The 21279-nt window shown below is 38.0% G+C and overlaps 1 protein-coding gene across 1 annotated transcript in view; it reads left to right on the top strand.

Moving 5' to 3' along the window:
* Positions 1–3577, top strand: part of LOC134746913 (uncharacterized) — a 30366-nt gene extending 26789 nt beyond the window's left edge. Inside the window, exon 3 of the mRNA XM_063681485.1 lies at positions 399–3577. Coding sequence (XP_063537555.1) covers positions 399–3515 — 3117 coding nt within the window. The 3' untranslated portion in view covers positions 3516–3577. The remainder of the gene's footprint in view (positions 1–398) is intronic.
* Positions 3578–21279: the final 17702 nt, after the last annotated feature.

The following is a 21279-nucleotide window of genomic DNA, read 5'->3' as shown; positions in this document are numbered from 1 at the left end:
TCTGGCTTTGACTCGTTTATGAGTTAGGTATTAGGTATACTGACTGGACGGCATTCCGGCAAATAAATCAGTACGAAAACATACGAAAACGACGCCTGAGTGCGACCTATTTGCGTGGCGATGGACGCCAGTGTATAATGAATGCCTGAGATTCTGTGAGGCGATGGATGCTAGGTGCTCAACTGTTCAGACATAATTTGTCTGTCTGTCTATACTAATGTTATGTGATATTATTGTTGTTATAATTGTTGCTGTTTTATGTATTATTATTGCTGTTAGTTTTAAGTTTCGTGACGCATTGGTTCAACTGTAATGTCATGTAAACATTCTTATTAATAAAAAATAAAAATATGTATGCCTACATATATACCTATAATTATATTAAATCTAACTTAAAGACGCAGTTAAAGAGGTTACCCCAGGAGGGTACCAGTTGCTGCACTAGCGCTGGAGAACCCCTCACTGGGCTTCCATGCTCAGGTAACATTTTGCCTGAGCGTGGACGCCGAGGCCGCCCCGTTTCGTACTCTGGGGGGGGCAAAACCGCGCTCAACCATCTGTCATCTGCCCGAGGCAAGAGCAAAGCAACTTCGGCACCCCTTGCCACGCTGGCCGTGGACTTCTGCAACATCAGGGGTTTACATTCCAACCTTAATGCTGTCCACCTACACCTCGAGACAGCAAAGCCGGCCTTGCTCTTTTTGACCGAGACGCAGATAGCGTCTCCGGCGGACACATCTTACCTCTCCTACCCTGGGTACGGACTGGAACACTCCTTTTCGCCTAGGGCTGGGGTGTGCGTGTACGTTAGAGACGATATCAGTTTTCGTCGCCTCAACAATCTTGAAGGTAGGGACCTCTCCACCTTATGGCTGCGTATAGACAACGATCACCATCCCCGTGTCTATTCGTGCCTATATAGGTCCCATAGCGGTGATGCCGAAACTGACCGACTCATTGAGCAGATCCAAACGGCTGCAGACTCTGTGCAGCAGCAGATCCCTTCCGCTGAGATCATTGTACTTGGTGATTTTAATGCCCACAACGCCGAATGGCTCGGCTCTAGCAAGACTGATCATGCGGGCAGATCTGTTTATAACTTTGCTCTGGCATATGGCTTGACACAATTGGTTACTGCGCCTACGCGAATCCCAGATGTGGAAGGCCATGAACCTTCCCTGTTGGACCTTCTGCTGACCTCTCATCCGGTTGACTACAATGTATTCGTTGAAGCCCCACTCGGTTCCTCGGATCATTGCTTGATCCGGAGTACGGTGCCACTCGCGTACCCGCCGCGTCGGCGAGTTGCTTGTGGCCGCCGTGTGTGGCACTATAGGTCAGCAGATTGGGACGGGATGCGGTCCTTCTTTGCATCCTACCCTTGGAGGCAGGTTTGCTTCACGCCGGATGATCCCAACGTCGTTGCTGATTCTGTTGCTGACGTGGTGCTGCAGGGAATGGAGCTTTTCATTCCGTCCTCTGTGGTCCCTGTTGGTGGCAAATCCCAACCTTGGTTTGGTCGTTTCTGCAAAGAGGCCTCTCGCCGAAAGCAGGAATGTTACCAGGCCTGGGTAGACGCAGCGGCAGTACGGGATGTAAAGACTAGCGCACTAAAAAAGAAGTTTAACTTTGCCTCCAGGTCCTTCAAAAGAGTTATTGCCAGAGCAAAGTCGCTGCACATTGGTAGAATTGGCGAGAAATTAGAGCGCCTCCCGTCGGGAACTCGTGCGTTCTGGTCTCTTGCCAAAGCTATCCAGGGGAATTTCTGCACGCCATCTTTTCCACCTCTGCACACGGAGAATGATTCATTGGCCCACGACGCAAAAGACAAAGCCGATCTTCTGGGCAAACTCTTTGCGTCCAACTCGACTTTGGATGACGGGGGAAACGCGCCGCCGACCATACCGCGGTGCGAGAGCTATATGCCGGATGTCCGGTTCAAACAAAGCTCGGTGCGCAAAGCACTTCTTTCCCTCGACACTCATAAGTCGAGTGGGCCCGATGGAATCCCTGCGGTTGTGCTGAAGATGTGTGCTCCCGAGTTGGCACCGGTCTTAACGCGTCTTTTTCGGCTCTCTTACTCTTCCGGCGTCGTCCCGACCTCGTGGAAGTCAGCTTTGGTGCACCCGATCCCTAAAAAAGGCGACCGCTCAAATCCATCCAACTACAGGCCAATAGCTATAACCTCCCTTTTCTCGAAGATAATGGAGTCCATTATCAACTGCCAGCTCCTTCGGTACCTAGAGGACCACCAGTTGCTTAGTGACCGACAATACGATTTCCGTAGAGGCCGCTCGGCTGGTGATCTTCTAGTCTACCTGACACATCGTTGGGCACAGGCAATCGAGACAAAGGGTGAAGCATTGGCTGTTAGTTTGGATATAGCGAAGGCCTTCGATCGCGTCTGGCACAAAGCACTTCTTTCGAAGCTACCATCTTATGGGCTTCCCGAGAGATTATGTGTATGGGTCAGTAGCTTTCTAGCAGACAGAAGCATAAAGGTCGTAGTTGACGGCGAATGCTCAGACTCCATGTCTGTGAATGCTGGTGTCCCCCAAGGCTGTGTGCTATCACCCACGCTATTCCTTCTGCATATCAATGACATGCTGCAAATCAGCGGAATTCATTGTTATGCTGATGATAGTACGGGTGATGCCTCTTACACCGGCCGCACCAATATCTCTCGGGAAAACGTCATCGAGAGCCGGAACAAACTTGTGTCTGAAATTGAGACTTCCCTAAAAGAAATCTCTGAATGGGGTCGACTAAACTTAGTCCGTTTTAACCCTGCCAAGACACAGGTTTGCGCGTTTACCGCAAAAAAGTTAGAATTTGTCGTATCACCTCGTTTTGAGAGCACTCCCCTGACTGCCGCAGCCAGTATCGGAATCCTCGGCGTCGACATTTCGAGTGAAGTCCAGTTCCGCGGCCATTTAGAGGGTAAGGCCAAATTAGCCTCAAAAAAGCTCGGTGTGCTCAACAGATCGAGACAGTATTTCACGCCGGCCCACCGCCTACAGCTGTATAAAGCGCAGGTTCGCCCACACATGGAATACTGTTCTCATCTATGGGCAGGGGCACCCCAATACCAGCTTCTCCCTCTGGACCGCATCCAGCGAAGAGCGACTCGAATTGTCGACTGCCAGCGTACTTCGGAACGGCTTGACTCCTTGGCGCTGCGTAGAGATGTGGCCTCGCTCTGCATTTTCTATCGCGTGTATAACGGGGAGTGCTCCGAGGAATTGTTCGGATTAATCCCTGCAGCTTCTTTTCGCCATCGCCCTACGCGAAAACATTACCATCCTCACCACTTAGATGGTTGGCAGTCCTCAACTGTACGTTTCTCTAGAAACTTCCTGCCTCGCACAGCTAAACTGTGGAATGAACTGTCGCCTGCGGTATTTCCGGACCGATATGACCTTCAAACCTTCAAGAAAAGAGCGTATTCCCATCTTAAAGGCCGGCAACGCACTTACAACCCCTCTGGTGTTGCGGGTGTCCATGGGCGGCGGTGATCGCTTTCCATCAGGTGATCCGTCTGCTCGTTTGCCTCCTATTTCATAAAAAAAAAAAAAAAAAAAAAAAAACTTCAATTTGACCTTGTTTCACACCCACAGTTAATTAGTTTATACAACTTATAGACTCGCAATTCAGCATAAATAAAACCCAAACATGGGCCGAAACCCTTGTAGTTGTAGTACCTAGCCAAAAGTTTGAAACAAATTAATTTAGCAACAACCTTTATTGGTTTTTGTTATACTTAGATGCTGACGATTCAATTAATAATGGCAGCCAGTTTTCTCGCGTTACCTCCTGGGAAATCATTCAATTTACCTGCGAAAATCGTCTTACACAGTTCCAATTACGTAGTTATAGTACCTGAGTACCCACTTTGCTCTCAGTTGCTCTAGTTAGTATAGTGTCTAACTTTTGTTTTAAGTGGCTAGTTGTTTCAAATATTTTGGACACGAAGTGAAACGCTTTTGTTAGTTGCTAATAAAAAGATATCGGAATAGGTAAATTAAATACGGTTGTATTAAGTGTAAAATATTAAAAAAAAAGGCCAAGTGCGAGTCGGACTCGCCCACCGAGGGTTCCGTACTTTTAGTATTTTTGTTATAGCGGCAACAGAAATACATCACCTGTGGAAATTTCAACTGTCTAGCTATCACGGTTCATGAGATACAGCCTGGTGACAGACAGACGGACAGACGGACAGCGGAGTCTTAGTAATAATAGGGTCCCGTTTTTACCCTTTGGGTACAGACCCCAAAAAGCAATACATAACAATTAAGGATGACTCACGCTAGGACGTTCCGGATCCGGGCCGTGCCGAGGCATTCGACACTTCATTTCTATGAGTGATCGATGATCACGTGATGCTTTATATTAGAAAACGATTTGTCGGACGTCTTGGCCCGGATCCGGACTGTTATAACGTGAGTCATCCTTTAAAACTGTGCCTGGCTGGTCCTAGTGACCGGGCCGGCAGAAAAAAACAGTACTTGAGTAGTAAGGCAGCGTTCCTTTTAAGTTCTGGGTAACACAATACTAGTCCATTTAAAGTCCCCTTTTCCGAGAGAAGGTACTCATCTACTGCACGGTGCACGTACCAAGTGCTTTGTTCAACGTAGTACATCGTACATGCACGTAATGCACTTTACTGATACATTCTACTGATCATATAGCTCATTTTTGTCGTGCTGTGTACTCGTACTTATTACACCTCTATGTATACTTGATACTATGTAGTATGTAGCGCTTACTGACCACCACACACACCGCTTTGTATGATTTCCTTTTATCTCCCAATTTTTTTTTTTTGCTTAGTCGTCAACAACTTGCGATCTCGATCCTGAATAATCCTGAAACAAGAGACAAAATTGTCTTAATTTTATTTGTTTCTTAACTAGTCAGACTGAACACAAAATGTGCCTTTCATGTTCCCTTTGCTTTTCTTGAAAACTCAATGAGTTCGGCTAGCTTTTTTTTTGTTTTTACAGTATTTGCCAGCGTTCATACTTTCATACATAAGGATCTTGTACTGTAAGGCAAGTCTTGAACCTGAAACAGCGTGGCGATAGCTTATCATTATTTGTACACACGCGATAACCTTGTCACGTTAAGGCTGGCTTTTATCGCGGACGTTTCCTGAGAATAAATCTTCGGCTCCTCAATGGAATCCTTGAACGGAAAGTCGAGGTTACAATAAATTTACACATAACGGACAGGTGACTGGGTTTAGGTAATGTGTGTTGACTATCGATCTTCTTTCTCTTATTAATCTCTTATCTTATTCTGTTTGAAAGAAAAGGTAGCTCCCATTTTTTCACTGGACCCAGATTGTTTTTTTTAATATTAATTTTCTGGGGTTAAGTACTAAAGTTTGTGCAACTACATTTATTACTTTTAAGTTAAATTTTGTAGTTAGTTTATTTTTATCACTTTGTCTAGTCTCATGTAATAAATATGTTTATGCAACTTTACAGAACGTTATCGTAACAATAAACAGTTAGTTAATAAAAGCTAGTCGTAGGAACGTCATTATTTTACCGATATATATATATATTATGTAATATATGTACCTACTCAATATACTGTATGTAATAACTTCGAGATAACAAAAATAAACCACTACCATTAGAGCAACAATGACTACACTGTTGCCACAGTATTGCATATCAAAGCATCTGTTCAAAGCATAAGCATGAAATCACCGTTTATCACTTATATATGTACCTAATCACATGGTTTATCCATATAAGTGGCGTTCACAGTCATAGAAAAAACAACATGGGCTTTGTTCGAAAATGGCGCTCTTGCCAATTAGGGAGGTATGCCATGCGCCATAATTGCTATAAATTCTCGAAATAATCTCTGGAATGAATGACTATCGCCAGTATATACAGAATTGATATCTGTGGCATTCATAAGAGTATAAAGTAATCTTAATTAAAGCGAATAGGGTCAGGTCACTACTAATCGAAGCGTTCATCAAAATATGCAAATAATGTGTGTATAAGATTAAAACAAAACACATACGCGCGTCGCAGTGTGGATAGACGAATATCAGAGTTCTGACACGCCCCTAGAAGTGAATACGGCATGTTTATCATTTTTTTGCTCTCTGACAGTTATCATACTGCGCATATCATATTGTTTTTTAGTCTTTCATTGAGAAATATAGCAATTGTATAGGTTATTTAATTGATTATGCCAAATTTTAGTAATATAAAAAAAATTATGTTGATTCTTAACAAAAAAGGGCCTGTCCCGTATTTTAACCTCAAATCCCGTATTTTCAATGCCCTAGTTACACTTAAGTATTTATAGTTGGTCAAGCAGATCATGTCAGTAGAAAAAGCCGCAAATTAAAAAAAATGTAGGCGCGAAGGGTTATCCTTATCGTCCCATAGAAAATTTGAATTTCGCGCCTTTTTCTACTGACAAGATTTGCTTGACCAACTTTAGTTTAATAGCCATAACAGAACTGGAATCGAATGATCAACAAGAAACCCGAGAGGAAAGCCCCAAAATATTACAGGAATTTATGTGCTTCAAGACAGCTTCACGCCCGGATCAATGAAAGTATGCTGATCAAATTTGAATATTTTTACAATAACTCCGTCACTTGGCCTTACAAAAGGCGGGGCGGGGAGAGGTAGAGGTTTTGATGCGTATATATTTTATTAAAAACTTTATTATAATGTTTAAAAATGGTTGCCACACTTTATAGTGATACACATGTATCTAATATCGGCTATACATATGCAAGGCCGTCTTAAACTATGCTGGGGCCCTTGGGCACATAAGAATTTGGGGCCCTTCTGGTAATTAAAAACAGCGAATTAAACTAACATTATTCTACTATCAACTTCTATTTATGGGTAATTCAATATACTGTTACTGTCTGTCCTTCGGGCCCCCCTGAGAATGGAGGCCCTGGGGCACGGGCCCCGTGTGCCCTTATGGTAAAGACGGTATTGTATATATGTACATATTATCTAACATTATGTGATACGTATCAACAACCTGAGTTGAAATTTACAACCTGCCAGCTGCATTAATTATTCTCTATCTGTTACGATAACTGTAATTTTATTACGTCCTGTTGGTTTGATTTGTTGTTTATTATTACAACGTTATATGTTATGAATGACAGGGGTTAATTGTTGGAAAATAAATCGATTGTACGGAAAATATGATTTCTTAATTTCAAGCGTTTTTACATACTGTGTTAGTTTACTTAAGTTCTTATTAGAATAACTTTCTAATAAATTGCAAACGTATTTTAGAACTTTCAATTATTTTAAAATCTACAAAAACTCCGTTGTGACGTCACATAATGCGTTCACATAATAACGTATAACTCGTAAAACGTCAATACGAATTGTGACTTATGACACAATTCGTTTTGACGTTTTACGAGTATAAAGATTTGTTGGTCTGAGTGGTTGGTACACTAAATATTACCTATACTTACTTACCTATAGACAAATTTACTAAGTGCAAACAAGTACGTAAAGTTACGCCTTTACAGATTTGCTAAATACCGGTACATTTAATGATCAAACCCTGTTAATTACTTACATAAGCCGGCAGGCACGCCTACGTGTGAAGTGCCACGTGACATCGACACCGTAACAATACGTACAACAACAGTACCCGTATGATGATTCACTGACAGTGTCAAAAGTGACATACGCTAACGGCTACGTACTTTACTTTCTATTTTCTATACATCTCGCTCGCACTAATATGCGAGTACGAGCGAGATGCATAGGAAGTAAGTTACGTTCTCGATAGCGTTTATGTCAGTGCCAAACTGGTGGTAGCCACACAGGTCATTCACGTATTTACGTGCAATTGCTTCTGCGTTTACAAAACTATTACAGTACAAGTCAAAAAGGTATTTATGATATTTACTTACAGTAAAAAATCAATTCTGGAGGGACCTCGCCAAAAATGTATCTTAACACCATGCTATATAATTGTGATTATTTAAAATTAACGATAGATGTTCAAAAAAGGGGGCCTCTACGTACTGTTTTTTGTATTTAGTTACCTTTTGAATACAATATAATAGTTTTTACGTTGCTGGGTTCGTCAATCTATGCGTCCAAAGTTAAAACGGCCGTTTTTGTTTTGAGTTCATAGATCGACGAATCCAGCAACGTAAAAACTATTATAATGTATTAAAAAGGTACCTAAATACAAAATACAGTACGTAGCGGCCTCCTTTTTTGAATATAATCACAATTATTTAGCAGTGGCGCTAGTGAGCACGTAGATGGGGTAACGTCTATTCGCTAGGTGCACGACTGGTGCTGCCCTCATTTTGTGGGCTTTTCTGCGTAAAATTTTATAGAGTAAGATTTGTTACAACGGCTGTCGCTAGTATTAATGTGCGACATTCATAAGATAACGTGTGTTTGTGACATTAAGTGCTACCGCTCCCTCCACACCGACTTCGCACCTTGCCAATAACTATAGCATAGCAGTAAATACAGATATCATCATATCACCGTATCACCGTGAACACTGCCGGCGAACGTGATAAGCTGGAAAGGGTAATAACAGTGAAAAAAACATGGAAACATGTTTGTGTTGCAGAACTTGCAGACCAGTGTACAATGGCAAATTTTACACTGGATACTACTGTATGTCTATTAGAATTAATTTAACGAGAAATTCGTCCGTGTAACAGTTGTTCGCTGCCTAATTATGGTCCTTAAGGTCCAATCATTAGATTCATTAGCCCTTATTTTTGTGATAATGTCATCAGGTAAGGTTGAAGAGGCCATTACATTGCCAATAATGTTTGAGGCGATATTCCTTATATTATTAGTATACCTTACCCATTATCCATTTGTTACTTATTTTAAAAATATATTAATCAGGTACTTAAGATTCTATTTTAGTTAATCATCATGCTAGTACATTAGTAATGGCAAACCATATTAAAATGCTATGCTGCTATTACCTATTCAGCGAAGAAACAAATCAATATTTTTTATGAAATATTTTTACCTATTATTGTTTTTACATAACTGCAAGTTTTCTGGCACTGTTTATTAACACACCGTTAATGTCATAACGATTCAAATCGATAATTCTTATAAATACTTTCATGTTTTAATGTTTAGGTTTACATAGATTTAATTAAGGAAACTGTAAGTCTACAATATTAGTAACTACAATTGTACCTAATGTTACATATACGAGACTGTTTGTTTCTTAATAAATATAATAAAATAACACATTTTAGTTTTACATATACGTACCTAATTATTAGGGGTGCGCCAAAGTTCACATAAAATTGCGACTTCGATTATTGGAAGTCCGAAAATGTTTGTTATATAATTTTATATCATACTTATAACTTGTCTTTGCGCATAACTATCGTAACACCAAATCATTCATGTTAATAATGTCAATCATAATAATTATCTGTAATACTAATGTTAATTTTCATATATTCTTTTAATATAACGATTTTAAATAATAAAATTTTATATCATATTTATTTTTTAACATAACGATTTTAAGTAATAAAATTTTATATAATATTTATTTTAAACTTTACCTGGTCATATTTATAAACTGTCAGGTATCTTATATCCACACCACATTCAACTTGCTATCAAAAAAGAAATACAGTCCGAGTCGGGATAGGTACGACGACGAGCGAAGCGAGGAGGAGTGTTAGGTTTCTTGTGTTCCTCAGAGCGGAAAAAGGAGCGCCGCGAAGCGGGGCTTCGACGACTCCTTGGCGGGCCGAAATAGCTTAATAGGCTAGGTACATGAAAAATAAAAAAGTTGCGGGGACATGACTAATAAAAATTAATAATAATAATTAAATTAAATGGGGTATGAAATAATAACTTTACATGTAATTGGCTTTATTTATTACTTTTAATTTTCTTAAGAATCATTGTTGATAATTGACATAATAGATGATGATACTACGAAAAATCGCTGTGTATACGTTCCAATACACCCACCCATACTTTATATGTTATGCTTTCAAATACTTATACAATTTAAGTTTATAATTAATAAGTTTATTATAAAAACCATTATGAGTCGTGACGAATAGTTGGAAATGACATTCTGTTGTTAAAAAAAATCTGCCTACAGATAATTATGAGCAATGATTTTGGTAATACAAATTTATATACAACAAATTAGTACGCAAAAAATTATGACAAATGATTATTATGATCAAAAAGCGTTATTATGAAAAATAATATGACAAGTAATGGTATGTGAGCCAATATGGACCCAATTATTAGAATTCCGAAGACAAAATGGCTAAAACGGAATCTCTGAGCCCTAAATATTAAGGTCTGGCAAATAGGTATACTTATATCCTGTATTGTAATTAAATTTTTTTGAAATCCTATAACAATGGAAAGGGACAGGAGAGATTGGGGATCCACTCCATGCATGTAAATGAAGCTTTAATTTAACGATTAAAGACAATATTAACTTGCAACTCTCTAAATATAAGGAAACTATAAAAAGTTATTATATAATAAATTATTTAGAACATTGTTGGTTCAAACTGTTGTGACTTGTGGCTTATCGCTGAAAAACTGTAATCTGCCTTGCTTACCATAAATGCAGTTGTTACGGTGCATTATCGTGAACCTTGTCGGAGGTTGATATTGGGCTGTAGCTGCGCGTGTCAGTTGACGTCTTTGGCGGTCAAAGGAATAAAGTCAAAGAGAATATATAAGATAGAGAGGTACTGTAATAGTAAATTTTGTAGTCACAGTAAATTTACTGCCATCTATCGACAATTCGACACAAGATTAAAACTAAAAATGTATGATTGATGAGGATGCTTTTTTTATTTGTATTTATTATTTTTATTTATTTTATTTTGGTACATTAAAAACCAACAGCGCTCATACATATCCAAAAACTATAATAGAATTAGAAAGCCAATTATAGGTTTTCACTTTAACCAAAGACCTATGTAACTCATAGGTCTTTGGTTAATATGATGGTACGGAACCCTCAATTGTATATTTTATGTGGTCCAACACACACTTGACCGGTTTTTGCTCGCACGCGCTTTAGAACCGTGCAATACTGTTTTAGATGCTATTTTTTGCTCATGTACAGGCCCCACCCGGTATAATATATGTTGTCATTTTGGCGTAAAACCAGTCTTTAGCCGATTCCATGCCGGTTTCAAAGGGGATCAAAATATATGTAACTAATTTATAATTTCTATAGACGGTACGATACGGTAGTACTATTAGTTATTGTGTGATAGAACTAAAAGTACTCTCAGACTTTAGCCTAGTCAATCTGTCTTTATCATTCTGGAGCACTTGCAAAGTTTTACGACGTTCAAAACTGTAATTTCGCTCTACAAGCCTCGTAGTAGGCAATTATTTATATGTCAAATTCTTATCTAATTGGCCTCGAGCATGCTCGTTGCATGCATGCTGAGAAATTTAAGAGCAATATTTTAATCACGTTGACATCAACGTGATCAAAATATTGCTCTTAAATTTCTTGCTTGAGTTTGTCAGATTTAATTCGTTTTAGTAACACTATACCGGATATACCTGGTTTCTGATAAAACCCTCTTTTACAGCATAGATTTGTATTCGGTTCTTTGTAGGGTATAGTTTTGTCATGTGCGTCTTTCCGTTCGTCTTCTGTTCGTAAGTTTAGGAAATATGTATCCGTACCTATAAAGTTTGTATAATTCACAAACGTGTGTTAATATCGACATATTTTGCGTTCATGACGTAGCGCGAATACCATATTCAGATCGAGGCATCCATTCTATTCATATCATTGTTTAAAATGGCTTCACTTGACGCAAAATGGTTGAGAAATTTCTAAATAAGTAATAAACGGTGAATAAAATTGTACCTCATCATGATCATTATGTATTTACGCGGTGGGCTCTTGTCTTTAAAATAGAATAGAATATTTTTATTATGTTTATTTTTTATTTTTGTTGTTATTTTTTATTGTTTAACTGCTGTGTACATGCAAATAGCATACAATTTGGAGCAATTTCCAAGTATGTCTATCCTGTGCCTTCTCTTTGACCGCCTGATTCGACAAGTACTTAAAGAATGACTCACGTTAGACCGGGCCGTGTCCGGGCCGGAGCTTCCGGCGCTTCGTTTTCTATGGAAAGCATCACGTGATCACCTGTCATGTCAAAGAAAAGTAAGCGCCGGAAGCTCCGGCCCGGACACAGCCCGGTCTAACGTGAGTCATCCTTAATACGGCGTTTAATTTTTCTTTTACTTAATCAATGTAGGTTTTTAAAAAAAACTTTATTTTAAGGGAAATAGCTGCTAACCATAGGTATTATCATAGGAATGTAAGATCAGCATATTATTTCTTTCAATGTATACGTTTATGAAAGAGCACTGTTAAAGTGTTAAGATTAATGTTTGTTAGATTAATAAGATTTTGTGCTAGATTTCGCTGTACTGGCCACAAACTGAGTGCATACAACGTATGTCCCTGCCCAATCGTTCGCTAGATGTCGCTGTTCCCACGGCAAACTAGGTAACGATCTGTTATTATAAAATGTACAGGGATTATTCATATTATTTTTAATGTCTTAATTTCTCGCTAGATGTCGTTGTACCGGCTACAAACTAGCTAACGACATTCCGCTGGTAATTATATATAATAAGATTGTAATTTTTAATTAATGTCTTCTTTTTGGAAAATAAATGTGTGTTGAAAAATTGCATTTGCGTTTTCGTTGAATGTGAACAACACGGAAGTTAAACAAGCACTTATGTACCTAATATTGTACCTAGTCTGTATTATTTATTTCTGTTAATTATCAGCGTCAGTTTGCTAGGGATTTCATGAAAGTCTCTTAATTGGTGTAGGTAATTTAGGTATTTCATACCTGCAAAGTAACATCAAAGTAAGAGAAAGATATATAGATATAATTATATACTCCGAATACAAATAATTACGCTACGTTTTATATTTCTCTACGTAGGTACTCTAAATACTTTAGTGTGTCAAGTACTAAGGCTTTTGCGAAATGTGAAGTCAAGGCCATGCCGTTTTTTACACATACAATGAACTTACATTTAATAATCCAAACACAATGGTTTTTATTGGGATGATGCAAAAAAATATGTAGGCACACCATTTTGTGTTTATCACATTACCGAGAGGAAATAGAGAAGATACTTAAAAAAACCGGCAAAGTGCGAGTCTGACACACGCACCGAGGGTTCCGTACTTTTTAGTATTTGTTGTTATAGCGGCAACAGAAATACATCATCTGTGAAAATTTCAACTGTCTACAACCTGTTGACAGACAGACAGACGGACAGACGGACAGACAAACAGCGGAGTCTTAGTAATAGGGTCCCGTTTTTACCCTTTGGGTACGGAACCCTAAAAATATCCAGATCACTGTAGGTGCGTCTAACTAAACTATTATATTTTAAGAGCTCCCTCAATGATAATGGGACTAATTGTGAAGTGTTATACACTTCTACAAAAAAAAAATTTTCAAATACATAACATACATAAATAAATAACGGTATCGTATTTTAAAGTCGATTTGTATTCAATCTAACAAATTTTTTTCATCAGTTTTGCCAGAAACACAAAATCTACCATAACATCATCGGAACTTAAGAGCGTCCCATCAACGTGCTCACAGAGCCACTGCTAAATAATTGTGATACCTTTTGAATACATCAAACTAGTTTTTATGTTGCTGGATTCGTCGATCTATGAACTCAAAACAAAAACGGCCGTTTTAACTTTGGACGCATAGATTGACGAATCCAGCAACAACGTAAAAACTATTATAATGTATTCAAAAGGTACTTTAATACAAAATACAGTACGTAGCGGCCCCTTTTTTAAATATCTATCGTTAAATTTAATCACAATTATTAAGCAGTGGCGCTAGTGGTGGTTGATGGGCTCTTAAAACATTGGATTTATTTCGTAACAGAGCGTAGTGATAAGGGATCGACGTGAACCCTTTTAGTGCGTATCGTACGGAACTCTAAACATGATTGATGTGTTTGGGTTATAGAGTCCGGTACGGAACCTAATCGATCTTGCGTTGGTTATTCCAAGGGGTACACAGTTTTATCTTCCCTAGGGTTGTCAAATTTGTGGTCCTAAATAGTAAATAAGTGAAGCTTAGGTATAAGCGCCATTTTCTTTCGCAACTCGTTTTTCGAGCGCAAACTACCTACAAACCTAGGTACAACACAAATATTTTGTTCCCCAATCCTGGCTATTTTTGGATGCATATTATGTATTGATGTATACATAATATTAAAGTTTTGCTTGTCATGGGTCCACAACACTACGGGTCAACATTTAAAGGTGACATTCGGATGGCTACTGCAATTTCATTACTGTTGCATCATTAATCCTGCGACGTTGTTGCTGATGCGTGCGTTGCGGCCGCTGTCACTGTCAATTTGCTTGATAAAATAAATGACGTTCTTTGCCGCATTACTGCCGCGTTTAAACCGTTCAAGCCGTCACTCATTTTATTGTTTGACAGTGACAGCGCCCGCGCCAATGCTGCACAACAGTACCTTCAAAGTACAGTACCAGGTAACATCGCCTCGTGATTCATTACTTTGTTTTTGCTCATTAATGTTGTTTAAAGTGTAATATTGATAGCGTAAATATTATGCAGTAAATTAATGTGGAAGTGTGCAGATAATGAAACTTAATCATGAAACTCGTTTAACCATCATTCTGGCGTCAACGCCGGGTAGCGCACGCGGGTCCTTGTAAAGTCCAGCTATCGCCTTACAAGAGCTCATAACCCAACTACCGAACAACGTCGTTCTCTACTCGCGTTTGGTATTTCTACCTCTAACCGTGGCTGGCCCCTATAATTTTATAGTTTTATAACGTGCACTGCCTGAAGTTTATTTATTACAAATAATATTAGTTCGATCCCACGTGGGATCCACTTTTTGGCGAAATCATCGACAGTATCGATGAAGCCATATTACCCAATGATTAAATTGATTTGAAGCATTTTGTCACGAGATATTTTTTACTTTTTCTGGAATCTGAATATCATGACATATATCGGTTCGGTTATATTATACCCCGATTTATTTGGCAACCCTACAGCTATCATCAATCACGCATTAAGAATGTTGATTAGGGACAACATTGAAACACTTTCAGAATGTGAAAGTGTTTATGCTTTTGTAAGGACTGCGAGTACCGCAACATACATACAACTACCTTGAAAGGAAAAGTGCTTTGCATAGATACGCCGCCTTTGTATTAGCTCGCTTATATTCCCATTCCATGTTTAATTTTTTGAAGATAAGCCTTTGCTGCGCATATATGGTTGGTTGTCTTTGTTGTTTTCATTCTTAATTACTAGTGCTGGTAATACCCACGACAGTTGGTGTTTTTTCACTATTTTTAAAATTCATAATGCTAGTTTAAAACAATCGCTTCTACTGGCGTTGTCTGTAGCACTTTACTTTAAGCTCCTTACAGGAGCATTAATTAGTTCCAAAACGTTTACATTGTAGTCTATTCGATATGGATCTTAAAAGAAGTAAACTAAAAAATTACGTCACTTTGTCGTTCCTCCAAGGAACCCCCTCCATATAGATAGAAAATGTACATCATTGGCTGAATGACAGTGTCACGTGGATTTTTTGTTTACGTTATTTAAGATCCATCTATACTATAGGTCTTCTTCTTCAGTCGGTCCCTCAATACTGAGGATCGTGACATCATGTCCTTCTGCTGAAGACCAGGTTCCTCCATAGGGTTCTGTTCCTCGTTCCGATACTATAGGTAACAAATTTATTATACTATCTAAACGAATGTAAACAGTTATGTATTAGCTACTGACCTACTGACTTAACAACTGAGCTGCCAATGCATTACGTACGCCAACAGGTCAGCACTTATAAATAGATACACCAGGAAAAGGTGTTCCAAAGTGTACGTTACATTGCACTGAAGATACTATGAATATTGTATTCAAATACCACACCGATATTATGAAATCTTCGTGTCAAAACATTCGTTATCAGGTAAAATTCAGATAAATGTCTCTTAGTTTGTATTATGTTATTCTTTATATATCCAATCTTAAAATAGGTACCTAATTTTAAGATATGTAAAACAAGACTCAATTATTCTAGATCTAGATTCATTGCGGCTGTTGAAATCTCTTATGCGAGACCAACACATTAAAATAAAATTGTCTGGAATAGTTATATACCCAATCGTTAGTCTTATTCGATTTTTTTTTAGTTCTGTTATTCAATATTTGCCTGAAAAAAAAAAGATTTTTTATTATATTTCATTTCATTAGGCTCAACGTAACTTTTGGCAAATGCTTTATCATTCGAATACCGCGCTTGGCATAAGATAAAATACTTGCGTACGAGTAACGTTTGTGCTATGACTTGGCATCTCGGAGCACAACCCTTTCAATGTGTGCGAAACAATACAGCCATAAAACGTTATCTCTTCATTGACTTTAGTAAAGTAAATAAATATGTTTTTTTATATGATAACATGACTTCCCTGATATCGGTATAGCTACAGTCATGCATAGTCATACGAGCAATTAGTCCCCTTATGTTGATATTGTGATTGGCAGCTAGGATTCCAATATTATTACTGAGTAGACTAAGGCGCCACTATTAATTAATAGTCCTATTATTATGTAAATTGGACAATTACAATTGTTGATAAACACTGTAAACACAATTCCTAAAATTATGTTATAACATACATATACTTATTATGACGCTTACTAAGCGGATTTTTTCCTCATTCGTTTATGCCTTAGAAGATTCATAGTTACGTAACGTTCTGGTTTAATTTATTTGTTTATTAAACTGTATTGTGTGTACTATCACGCTCCGCGATTGTTACGCCATTTAGGGTCCTAGCTAAATTAGTTGTTCCATACTTACGCTATGGAATGTCCAATTTAGCTAGTTCCCAAAAAGGCGTAACAATCACGGAGCGTGACTGTACATAACAGATAACAAAAGACAATCCAAAAACCGAGTTAGACTAGAACGAAAGTCGATATTTGTTGCTTTTGATTCAACTTTCTTACAAGAACGGGAATATTCTTTCACATACGAGATACGAGTAATATTATAAATTATGGAAACTAGTTATATTAACACTTGGTGCCAAACGTTAAGTCTTTAAATAATTAGTATTGAGTACACTGCAGGCGCATTGCCAAAATTCATCGTTCACAGCGGCGGCCGGCACATGTTCGGAATTTTAAACATCTTCCTATATGTGTGTATATAGTACTCAGTGCCGAGGAGTTTTTGTTGCTTAAAAATTTTGTGTGTCTTACGGTATGTACCTACGTAATGTAATAGACTCTATTTCCAGTCTATTACATTTCTAGAGCAACAAAACCTGTCTAGCGAATTTGATATATTATGCTTATTACTGGATCTAGGCGTCTGGCAGTTAGTCTTAGTCTATAGGTATGTAGGTATAGAAAAACTAATCTTACATTAGCGACAGAGCTGCACATTCGTGTTTTGTTTAAAGGATTCTTAAATTGTGTGTTACAAACTTACGAATTAAGGATGACTCACGTTAGACCGGGCCGTGACCGGGCCGGAGCTTCCGGCGCTTCGTTTTCTATGGAAAGCATCACGTGATCATTTGTCATGTCATCGAAAAGTAAGCGCCGGAAGCTCCGGCCCGGTCACGGCCCGGTCTAACGTAAGTCATCCTTTATTTGTATTGTGTATTATGTTACAATTGTCTGCCAGAAAAAACGTAAAAACGTAGGTACTCTTCTTATCTTATGTATCTACGTATTGTATGTGAGAATTTTAGAAGTCCTTTGCATCTCGAGGAACTTGTTTTCACGTCTTCTCTTTCTTTGAGAACGTAATTGAATATTGTAAACCATTCCATAAAAACGAAAAATAATGTTATCGTCTTACATACAATAAAGCTTTAAAATATGGAATTGTCACACTTATCTTACTAGTAGGTAACTACCATATCCTAATTATATATAAGGAAAAAATATACAAACGTAAGCTATCAAGTAAATGCCTGCATTAAAGTGAATTAGCAAGGATGATGGGTTATCCAGGCCACCTCGCCTTGGTGAGACGAGTAAGCGAGACACGAATAATTTAATATATGTGCATTACAGCAAAATTGTCGAGACGTCTGCCTTACATGCTCGCAGGGGACAATTGAAAAACAGTACCAAATACCTATTAAGTAGCTTTCGCTAAAAATTTCTGATAATTATTTGCGACACTAGTGAATAACTCATTTACCTAAACAGAAATTATATATATGTACTCTGATATGCTTGGTCTTGTGCTTATGTCTATTAGCAATTAATCATTATTTATTCTTATATTTAAATTATCTTTTAATTTATGTTTTTCTTCAATTACAGGTAAGCACTGACTGGCTGCTGCATTTAAGTGAAAAATAAATACATATCCCGAGCACCGAGTGGAACTTGAACTCGCAATCTTTGATTGTCACACCAATTCAGCTATCAGGAAGGTTTCACTTTAAAAATAAAAAAGAAATTTAATTGCAGATATCTGCTTATACTTAATAATATAAGACAGTAACGTTACTGTACTGTCAACTGTCTAGGTACTATGACGTTGCATGCAATTAAACTTATGCACATCCATTCTAGAGATGCAACTTTAGTTAGTGTCGTGTGCAATTATGTTTTTGTCGGCTTCTCCAAGAGTCGGTGACTAAAGTGGTCAAACTATTTACAAACTATTACGCATATACCAGTAACATACGTATATATTTGTTTATGCCAATCTGTTTTACGATTACTCTAGTAACATGTGCTTATTGGTTTTGACACTTCTAGAGTTAAACCAAGACAAGTCTCCAACGATTATGATACCACACGCAGTGCAAGTGTTATTTTAAACGTCAAACTTCTGGAAATTATGATGTATAAATAACACTTGCACTGCGTATGCTATCAAAATCGTTGCAGACTTTTCTTGGTCTAACTCTAATTGTTATTCAAGTGTCATAACAAAGATAAGGTCATTAGTGACCATTTTTGTGTAAACCCCGTATTTTAAATCCTGTTTGTTGGGTGGCTTACACATTCTTGACAATAAAATATTAGCAAGTAATACACGGTATCGCTAGATTTTTTGGAGATGGATTTTTACTTAAGCTTAAAAGTGGTTCCTCCCAACATATAACTCCCAATCTCGTCTACATTTGAAAATATGCCTATTAATTTTGCATAATGGTTCTTAATGGAACCCTAAGAATCGAAGGCCAATAATGTATACAAATAACGTAACTTGAATAAGAGCGAAACCACAACTGCTCCGATGAGATCACCTTCAAGTCTCAGGTGACTCATAGAAAATACAAAAGTATTTAAATAGACGAGAAAAGAACCTACCTAAATTGCACGTTTCGGTCGTACCTACGGTTTAAGTCTTGTTTATGTCATGTTTTACACACTGCAGCATAGTTAAAGGAACTTGGTTTATGGAGTAAGGTTTTAAAACTATTATTTATGTGCAGATCTTTACCCTACTTTACGTTTATCTTTATGATATAGAGGGTTGATATTATCAAAAATAACCAGCTCATGAAAATCGATTAATCGATCGAATTAGTCACTTATATATTGAAGTTTCGCCACTCTTTTGTCTTTTCATTGGGAAAGTTAATGAAATAACAGCGTTCTTCAATATGTTGATACAAAATCATTGTTGTTCCAGAACTTTTTTTAAAGGATTTTCTATCTTAATGTTGCCGGCACTGTCAGCCCTGATATAAAAAATACTTGAAAATTTATACCGCAAATTTTACTGTCTGAATTTGGTAAGACTAACGATTCTAAAAAAGAAAAAAAGAAAATAAGTTTTGAAAAACTGTTACAAGGGTGCTTGCTCTGTTTTGGGGGCTGATAGAGACCATATAATTAGCATCATTCGATGTGAATCCTAAACTCACGTAAAACACTGTAAACATTTCAGATTTAACCAGTGTTCGATTGGATACTCATTTATATCTTTATATCTTTCGCGGGGAACATCAGTGTGTCGCTCCCGAAAATGGTATACCCAATAGGCATTAGGACATTTAGGACATCGAGGCTTGCCGAATAACGGAGCGTGCAGTAAAGGGCCGTGAACGTCAGGCGAGGCGTCCCGCGCTATCCACACGTCCGCACGGACGGTTGCTTTATTGCGAACGCCCCGGCTGCCTGCGACAAATACTTCATAATTCTTCCCTTTTCCTTCTTATGTTTGAATGGAATCGACTCTATCGCTTTGCTGCGATGTTTGATAAAAAAACCGAAAATCCGCAATACACTCTGCCATGTTTAATATCGATGCTCTGTCCGAATAACGGAGCGTGCAGTAATGGGCCGTGAACGTCAGGCGTCCCGCGCTGTCCACACGTCCGCTCGGACGGTGCTTTATTGCGAACGCCCCGGCTGCCTGCGACAAATACTTCATAATTCTTCGTTTCCCTTCTTTTGTTCGAATGGTATCGACTCTATCGCTCTATTGTGGTTTTAGAAAACATATTTCCTAGATAACTGCAACATATATGCGCTCTGCTGTATTTGATACCTATTGAGGCTCTGTCCGAGTTACCGAACCCGTTGCCTGCCTGCGACAAATCCTTGATAATACTTTCTTTTCATTAACCTACTCCAGTAATTGATATATTTATTTATTATTTATTTTATATGATAGAGGGCGTGTCAAATGAAAAGAAACACTAAAGATGTTGTGTTTTCGGTGGGAACAAGCTGACTAGTCGGGAAAGCCGACTATCCGGCCACATTTGTAGTCGGCGACTAGTCGGCAAAATTAGCTGAAAAGTCGACGCTCTTTAATCTACAGGAAAGAAAAGAAAAAATACCAATATTTATTTTTAAAGATTTTTATTTCAACTCTTTTAAGTACGTTAGTCAAATTTAACAAATAATCATACGATTATATATTTTTTGTAGGTAACAGTCTTATAATCAATACTGAATAATCATTATATACCGCACTGGGTAAGGAGAAATACATAGTTTAGGCTAGATAGATGTTGATGGCGCAGTAGGACTGGAGTTCTTGTGCCGCACTAGGTCTACTATCATTTTCAACTGCGTCTTGAATTTTTCTTGACACCAATTCTTGATAACATTGCCAAAAATTGCGGTGAATCGTTGACTACTAAGTCATCACCGTTACTATTATTTGTTTGAGAGCTATCCAGATTACATCC

This window comes from Cydia strobilella, chromosome 13 (genome assembly GCF_947568885.1).
Source record: "Cydia strobilella chromosome 13, ilCydStro3.1, whole genome shotgun sequence".
Classification (NCBI taxonomy): Eukaryota; Metazoa; Arthropoda; class Insecta; order Lepidoptera; family Tortricidae; genus Cydia; species Cydia strobilella.
This window is presented reverse-complemented; position numbering and strand designations above follow the sequence as displayed.